The sequence below is a fragment of the Lactuca saligna genome, chromosome 3, assembly GCF_052625555.1.
Source record: "Lactuca saligna cultivar CGN05327 chromosome 3, ASM5262555v1, whole genome shotgun sequence".
NCBI lineage: Eukaryota > Viridiplantae > Streptophyta > Magnoliopsida > Asterales > Asteraceae > Lactuca > Lactuca saligna.
The window spans coordinates 205,393,090-205,402,339 of NC_136419.1; the positions used below are offsets into that span (position 1 = coordinate 205,393,090).

Consider the following 9,250-nt stretch of genomic DNA (forward strand, 5'->3'; position numbering starts at 1 on the left):
AACATCTCCTGGTGCTCTAACATAAGCTCCAATTGGGATGCGTTCTTCCTCCGAAGTCACCCTAGTGAACCTCTCAGATCTTCGTGAAGTCATATCAACTACATATTTATGTTTATAACACAATAAGTATAACCAACATAGATTTTATTCCAAATCATTAAAACTTCAAAAATAGACATATGTCTTGTTCACATCAAGTCACTCAAGCCAACAACCAAGAGAAATAATAAAAAAACAACTCATTGCACTCCTACTTTCTAATTTTTAAAAACGATGTCATCATATTTCAATATTCTCTTTCCCTCCTTCAAGTACTTCCTTATCTTTTTAGCTTTTCGATCTCCGGGACCACTTTGAATGACCAGTAACTCGGCCTGAGGTGGTTATCTTCCAACCACCTTATCTAGGAATCCGTAAGTCGCGGCCTTGGCTAGTTTTGCCCGAGCCACAAACCCTTCCCACAACTTAGTGATAGTGGGTTTCCTTAGCTCCAACACCTCCTGTTCCAACCTTCGTATCTTGCGTTTACTTTTCTCAGTAGCATCAACCCTTATTTGGTTCTCCTGTACGAGCCTTGACCTATTTTCATCTATATCTTCAATCTTTCTTTTCAAACTGTGAATCTCGAGTTGTGCCTGTGGCATTTCATCTTTATAAAGTCACTCCGAATAGGTACCAGGACTAGTTGGCGTGTACTCCACATAGGGCATACGGAACGTTTCGTATCTTTGTTCCACATGGTACTCCACTTGATTTCCCTCGGGTTCCTCCTTGGGGTCTTCTTCGGGTTCCTCATCAGGGTCTTCTTCGGGCTCCTCCTCAGGATCTTCTTCGGGCTCCACCTCAGATTCCGCATCCTCGTCTTCTTCATCCCGCTCAGATAGGTTGAGTGGGGTCGTTGGTTCCTGAATGTCTTCCGAATCAGAGAGCTCTAACTCGGCCTTCAACTTTTCGTGAGGAAGTAACCCACTAGTACCCTCAACTGACACCCCACCATCGACAACTGCCTTTCCACAATCCATAGTACCTACAAACGAGAGGTATTCCAGATTAGGCGACATACCGCTCCTCCCGTTTAAGCTTAGGCGTTAAATCAACGACTAGTCTGCTTAAACAATGCTCTGATACCAACTTGTAACGTCCCAAATTTCAAATACCAAAATAACTTAACATAGTCCCAACACTTCCCAAATTCAAGATTCAAATAGTAATGTAATAATAATAATAATAATAATAATAATAATAATAATAATAATAATAATAATAATAATAATAATAATAATAATAATAATAATAGCGGAAGAAAATAGATATTTAAGTAAACACTTGACGCGCTACGTCTTCCTCAAAACTTGTCGGCTTCCTCAAGTATGAACTTTATCCTTTCCATTTTCGCTGCCACTTGCTACGTTATTTCCTGGGTTGCGTGCATTTAAAGATTTTAATGGGTTAGCCTAGGGCCTAGTGAGTTCGTAGTTTTCATGCATGTTGACATCAATAAAATAAAAAATAATGCAACAATTTATCAAATATATTTCTTTCCATTTCTTTCCAATCTCGATAACACGCTAGGGAAATACTGTCATTTTCAGGGAACATGTCCCTCCGCCGGGCACAACGAATATGCTTACGGCTATATAAACAGAGCGTAAACTCTCCACCGCGTACTAACACCCTGTACGATGACTAATAATAAGACCGTGTAAATACACCTGTTCCCTATATATATGTCACACACCATTTTATATGAAATAAATCAAAAAATTCACACAAATAATCATAGCAATAACAATAGTAATACATAATTGCAAATAATTTGAAATCAACTTTTCATGCAAGCAACCACAAAATTCACACGAAACTCACGTTGTTGGCGGTTAGGTTTTAACCAAAGCTTGTCACACTACACGCACCCTACATTCCATCAATATTTTTTTTCTAAGGCAACATTCCTAGAAAAACATCCTATGTGTGCTCATTTTGGTTCAACTAGTCAGATGTCTTATTCCCAAATAACAGTCATTCACTTACGTTAATTACGATGTTCGTTATAAAATTTTCAGCTTTAAAATTTTAATATTTAAAGTTCAGAGCTATCAAATCTTTTAAATACATAAACTAAATAAAATCAATAATAGTAAGAGAGGGATCAGTCAATTTATTGAAAATATAGGGACCATCTTGTAACATTTGTTTCCAATCCAAAAGTAATCGTTTTAAAATAAACTATTGGGTTATCAATACTTCAGGGACCATTTATGTAACTTAAAATTTTGAATTCGTAAATAGAGAATTTTATAATGAAAATTTAATTCAGGGAAAGAAACTAAGGCATTCTTTTGAAAAAAACAAATCGTGTACCAGCTAAAAGGAATGTGTCGACCTTTCCAGTCTCACAACCATATATTTAGAAAAAATATATTTTTATAAAAACATTGTTATACAGTCTTCCATCCAGACCCGCTTTTTACCTTCTTCTTCACCCGAAATTATCTACAATTTCGTGCCATTTCTAAATGCTAAAAGCTCCGAATTTTGTGACCAATTACCCCAATTAATTCAAAAAAATAAAAATAAAAAAATAATAACTATTTCATATCTCCACCTTTTCCAGCAAACATCCATACTATTATGTAAGAAATTAACCCAAAATTCTGAAAATAACATACTTATTATATCAATATAAAAATTTGGGTTTTCTTCAAATTCATATACTTTATGGCCGAATCAGAAGCTTACTGTTGAACCAAAACATGTAATGCACGACGTGAACATACTCAAACAACCTAATCGAGCTTAAATTAGAGATTATACCTCAATTGCCAAAAACAACTCCGAAAATCCTCAAGAACTTCTAGATCGTACTTCTCCTTCAATTCTCAGTCGATTTCTAAAATTCTTGTCGGGTTTACACTCGATTTTTCGTACTATTTATAAAGCCTAAGTCTAAAACCGATGAAACTCATTCATTTGCTCGTATTTAACTAGCCTAATCAAGGTGACGGTTTTGATCATTAAGCCTCATAATTTGTATATAATTAACCCATTAATTATGAACTAATCCTCTTTCTTTTAAACTGATATAATCAGATTATATATATTACATATACTTTTTTTTACACAAGTTATTACAAACTTCCCCCTTTAGAAAAATTTCGTCCTCGGAATTTTGAACTAATCAAATAAATGAGGGTATTTAGTTATCATATCTCGCCGAGTCTCCCCATGTTGCATCTGAACCTTTATGATACTTCCACTGAACTTTCACTAGAGGTATCTCCACGTTCCTTAACTTTCTGACCTTTCGATCTATAATTGCAACAGGTTCTTCTGTATATCGTAGCTTCTCATCTGCCTTAATTTCTTGAAGTGGCACTTCCATGGTGGCCTCCGCTAGACACTTCTTTAGATTAGAGACATGGGACATTCTTTGAATGCTCTGCATTTCCCTTAGTAGCTCCAATCGATAGGCCACCTCTCCAACTCGTTCCTTAATTATAAAAGGGTCCAATGTAGCGAGGAATTAACTTCCCCCGCTTACCAAAATGAACAACGCCCTTCTATGAGGACACTTTTAAAATAACTTTATCACCAACCTGAAACAGTATTGGCTTTCTCTGCTTATTCGCATAACTTTCTGCCGATCCTGAGCAACCTTAATGTTATCCCTAATCACCTGGATTTTGTCTGTAGTTTGCTGAACAAGTTCAGCTCCAGCCAACTGTTTCTCCCGCACCTCATTCCAACATAATGGAGTTCTACACTTCCTGCCATATAGAGCCTCATATGGTGCGACTTTTATACTTGCATGATAGCTATTGTTGTAGGCAAACTCAATTAACGGCAAATGAGTTTCCCATGACTCTCCAAAATCAATAACACAAGACCTTAACATGTCTTCCAAGGTCTGTATTGTCCTTTCACTTTGACCATCTGTTTGCGGGTGGTATGACGTGCTCAATTTTACTCGAGTACCCATTTCTCGTTGGAAGCTACCCCAAAATGTCGACGTAAAACGACTATCCCGATCCGAAATAATAGATAATGGAACCCCATGCAGTTTCACTATCTCATCAATGTATAATTTAGATAGACTTTCTAGCGGGTATGTCTCCTTAATCGGCAGGAAGTGCGCCTATTTGGTTAATCTATCCATAGCTACCCAAATCGCGTCATAACCTTTTGGTGTCCTTGGTAACTTAGTCACAAAGTCCATTGTGATGTGATCCCATTTCCACACTGGAATCTTCATTGACTGTAGTTGACCGTATGGCCTTTGGTGTTCAGGCTTCACCTTCAAGCACATCAAAGACCTTTCAATAAAATAGGCTATATCCTTTTTCATACCAGGCCACCAATAAGATTTTCCTAAGTCTTGATACATCTTGTTTGTTCCCGGATGGATTGAGTACTTTGACATGTGCGCTTCCTTGAGAAGTAAGTTACGCACTTCACCCAATCGTGGTACCCAAACCCTTCCTTGGAAACACTTCAAGCCACAACTATCCTTTTCCAATGATTGTATTACTCCCGCCAACCTTTCACTTTTCCATTTCTCTTCCTTCGAGGCCTCCTCTTGATTCTTTCTCAAATCATCTAGTAAGCTAGTGGTTATGCTAATCTTCATCATCCGAGTCTTAGGTGATTCTCTTCTTTCCTTACGACTTAGTGCATCAGCTACAACATTTGCCTTCCCTTGATGGTACAATATCTCACAGTCATAATCTTTTAATAGTTCCATCCACCGTTGTTGTCTCATGTTCAGATCTTTTTGATCGAACAAGTATTTCAAACTCTTGTGATCAGTGAAGATCTGACACCTTGTCCCATACAAATAGTGTTTCCAAATCTTTAAAGCGAACACTACTGCAGCCAACTCCATATCATGCGTTGGGTATTTACGCTCGTGAACCTTTAACTGTCGTGAGGCATAAGCAATCACCATACCGTTTTGCATCAAAACAAACCCCAAGCCTAACTTGGATGCATCACTATAAACAACAAAGACATCATTGGCTTCTGGTAAAGATAATACTGGTGCACTGCTAAGCTGTTCCTTTAAGACGTTAAAGGCATTATCTTGCTCTGGCTTCCATTCGAACTTCACATTTTTCCTCGTCAGGGTAGTTAGCAGTGCAGCCATGCGCGAGAAGTCTTGTATAAACCTTCGATAATATCCTTCCAACCCAAGAAAACTTCGAACTTTTGATGGGGTTCTTGCTGCTTCCCATTTTTCAATCGCCTCAATCTTTGCTGGGTCCACCATGATACCACTTTCGTTTACAACATGTCCCAAAAACTGGATTTCCCGAAGCCAAAACTCGCACTTCGAAAATTTGGCAAATAATTTTTCTTTCCTCAATAAACTAAGTGTTAGCCGCAGATGTTGCTCATGGTCTACCTTACTTTTAGAGTATATCAATATATCATCGATAAATACAATTACAAACTTGTCTAGGTATGGCTTACAAACCTGGTTCATCAGATCCATGAATGCAGCTGGTGCATTGGTCAAACCAAAGGGCATTACTAAAAACTCATAATGACCATACCTAGTTCGAAAGGCTGTCTTCGACACATCTTCTTCTCTGACTTTCAGGTGGTGATACCCCGACCGCAAATCGATCTTTGAGAAGTAACTTGCCCCCTGGAGTTGATCGAATAGGTCATCAATTCTCGGTAATGGATACCGGTTCTTTATAGTCACCTTGTTTAACTCCCTGTAGTCAATGCACATTCGCATTGTGCCATCCTTCTTCATGACGAATAGTACTGGTGCACCCCACGGTGAGGTACTGGGCCGAATAAAACCCTTGTCGAGCAAATCTTGCAACTGAGCCATCAACTCCTGCATTTCGGTTAGTGCTAACCGATAGGGCGCACGAGCTATCGGTGCTACTCCTAGGGTAAGATCGATTCGAAACTCCACTTTCCTATCCGGTGGTAAGCTAGTTAGTTCATCAGGGAACACATCTTGGAACTCGCGTACAACTGGCATATGTGTTATTTCAGGCTTGTCCTACTTGGCATCGAGAACATATGCCCAATAACTTTGACACCCTTTCTTTAGATAACGAGTTGCCTTAGTCACTGATATCAAAACAGAGTCCTTAACTCGCCGATCACCATAAATCTTTACCATTCCTTTTTCTGGCACCCAAACTTGAACAATCCTATTTTCACAATCTATAATCGCTTGGTTTTTGGACAACCAATCCATCCTTATAACAATATCAAAATCACATAGGGCTATAGGTAATAGTTGTAACGATAGCACACTACCTTCTATTTCGATAGAGCAATCATCATATACCTCTCGTACTACTACCCAATTGTCGTCAGCAGTTTCAATTTCTAAGGCATGTTCTAGAGTCTTTGCATTTCTACCCAGGTTTTTGCAAAAAGTAGTAGACACAAAAGATCTATTTGCACCTGAGTCAAATAATACCCTAGCACGATTTGAGTTTACTAGGAAAGTACCTGTCACCACATCCGAGGTTTCCTGAGCCTCCTGAGCCGTCATACAAAAAGCTCTAGCTTTTGGTCTACCAGTGTCAATCTTTTTATACGTCGAACGATTGTCTGTTATCCTTCCTTGTTTGTTGTTGCCTTTACTCTGGGGACATTCCGACTTAATGTGGTTAGGGGAACCACACCCGTAACATACCCTTCCTGTCTTACATTTTGTGGCTATGTGCCCTGGCTTCCCATACTTGTAGCAAACTTTCTGATTCATGTTACACTCCCCCTATGATAACTGTTGCATTTCGGACATTGCTTTACTCCAGAGCTTTGATCAACCTAACGTTCTTGCCCTGAAGTCTTGCCGTTCTTCGCATCATTATTCGTACCATCCCATTTTCTTTTCCCCAAAGCCCTATCTTCACCTTGACGATTCTTCTCACGTTCGCGACCTTCGGCAGCATCAGCAGCAGACTAGAAAGTACCCGGTTTTTGAATTTGCACAAATTCACGGAAAGCTGTTCTCAATCCCCATATATATCGTGCCACCCTTCTTTCTTCTGTAGAAACATAAAATTCGGCAAACCTAGCTTTCTGCATGAAATTAGTGGTGTATCTCGCACATTCGTATTCCCCTGTTCCAACCTCAAGAATTCTTCCTCCAACTGTTTAACCGCTGTACGAGGGCAAAAATTTTCTTTAAAAATTCTTAGGAACTCATCCCATGACATATTCTTGGCCGCCTCACGCCCCCTAACCTCCTTCACCATGCCCCACCAATGTATTGCCTCCCCTTTTAGCATTGTCGCAACGTAAATCACCTTGTCCTCATCCGCACACTTGCTAGTATCGAACGTTCCCTCAATCTCCATGATCCATGTTGATGACAAAATGGGATCAATTTCTCCATTAAAAATGGGTGGCTTGCAGTTCATGAATGTGTTGTAACTACAACCCCGCCGATCGTGGTTGCCATGATGCCTTGTGGGTTGTGCAATACTTGGTTCACGACTCATATTTGGTGTACTGTACTCGTAGTCCTCTTCACCTCCACCCAAGTTACCTTCATACTCACCCATTATTGCTTCTCGTGCCTGAGCAACTACATCTGGTAAGGTGTCTCGAATTGCTCGAGCAATCTCATTTTCCAACTCTTCTCTAGTGATCGTGTTTGCCGCACGACTCCTTCCACGACCTCGACCTCGACCGCGGTGGGATCCGGAGCTACCATGGGCTGATGGTACAGGTATCGGTGCTGTAACAACTCCTCGGACTCTTCCTCTACCCCTACCTCTTCCTTGGCCCCGTCCACGACTAGCGTTTGGGTTCAGTGGGGTTTCTGGAACATCTCCTGGTGCTCTAACATAAGCTCCAATTGGGATGCGTTCTTCCTCCGGAGTGACCCTAGTGAACCTCCCAGATCTTCGTGAAGACATATCAACTACATATTTATGTTTATAACACAATAAGTATAACCAACGTAGATTTTGTTCCCAATTATTAAAATTTCAAAAATAGACATATGTCTTTGTCACATCAAGTCACTCAAGCCAACAACCAAGATAAATAATAAAAAAAAAACAAATCATTCCACTCCTACTTTCTAATTTTTAAAAACGATGTTATCACATTTCAATATTCTCTTTCCCTCCTTCAAGTACTTCCTTATCTTTTTAGCTTTTCAATCTCCGGGACCACTTTGAATGACCAGCAACTCGGCCTGAGGTGTTTCTCTTCCAACCACCTTATCTAGGAATCCGTAAGTCGCGACCTTGGCTAGTTTTGCCCGAGCCACAAACCCTTCCCACAACTTAGTGATAGTGGGTTTCCTTAGCTCCAACACCTCCTGTTCCAACCTTCGTATCTTGCGTTTACTTTTCTCAGCAGCATCAACCCTTATTTGGTTCTCCTGTACGAGCCTTGACCTATTTTCATCTATCTCTTCAATCTTTCTTTTCAAACTGTGAATCTTGAGTTGTGCCTATGGCATTTCATCTTTATAAAGTTACTCCCAATAGGTACCAAGACTAGTTGGCGTGTACTCCGCATATGGCATATGGAATGTTTCGTATCTTTGTTCCACATGGTACTCCACTTGATTTCCCTCGGGTTCCTCCTCGGGGTCTTCTTCGGGTTCCTCATCAGGGTCTTTTTCGGGCTCCTCCTCAGGATCTTCTTCGGGCTCCACCTCAGATTCCACATCCTCGTCTTCTTCATCCCGCTCAGAGAGGTTGAGTGGGGTCGTTGGTTCCAGACTGTCTTCTGAATCAGAGAGCTCTAACTTGGCCTTCAACTTCTCGTGAGGAAGTAACCCACTAGTACCCTCAACTGACACCCCACCATCGACAACTGCCTTTCCACAATCCATAGTACTTACAAACGAGATGCATTCCAGATTAGGCGACTTACCGCTCCTCCCGTTTAAGCTTAGGCATTAAATCAACGACTAGTCTGCTTAAACAACGCTCTGATACCAACTTTTAACGTCCCAAATTTCAAATACCAAAATAACTTAACATAGTCCCAAAACTTCCAAAATTCAAGATTCAAATACTAATGTAATCATTAATAATAATAATAATAATAATAATAATAATAATAATAATAATAATAATAATAACAGCCGAAGCAAATAGATATTTAAGTAAACACTTGTCGCACTACGTTTTCCTCAAAACTTGTCGCCTTCCGCAAGTATGAACTTTATCCTTTTCATTTCCGCTACCACTTGCTACGTTATTTCATGGGTTGCGTGCATTTAATGATTTTAATGGGTAAGCCTAGGTCC

The 9,250-nt window shown here is 39.8% G+C and overlaps 2 protein-coding genes across 2 annotated transcripts; both read right to left on the reverse strand.

Moving 5' to 3' along the window:
• Positions 1 to 2,588: 2,588 nt before the first annotated feature.
• LOC145036328 (uncharacterized) lies at positions 2,589 to 3,979 on the reverse strand. Its single transcript, XM_078984775.1, has 3 exons — positions 3,593 to 3,979; positions 3,302 to 3,490; positions 2,589 to 2,654 (listed from the first exon to the last, which is right to left on the reverse strand). The coding sequence occupies exons 1-3, from the start codon at positions 3,977 to 3,979 to the stop codon at positions 2,589 to 2,591; spliced, it is 642 nt and encodes a 213-aa protein (XP_078840901.1).
• Positions 3,980 to 6,019: 2,040 nt separating this feature from the next.
• Positions 6,020 to 6,736, reverse strand: LOC145036330 (uncharacterized). Its single transcript, XM_078984776.1, has one exon. The coding sequence runs from the start codon at positions 6,734 to 6,736 to the stop codon at positions 6,020 to 6,022; it is 717 nt and encodes a 238-aa protein (XP_078840902.1).
• Positions 6,737 to 9,250: the final 2,514 nt, after the last annotated feature.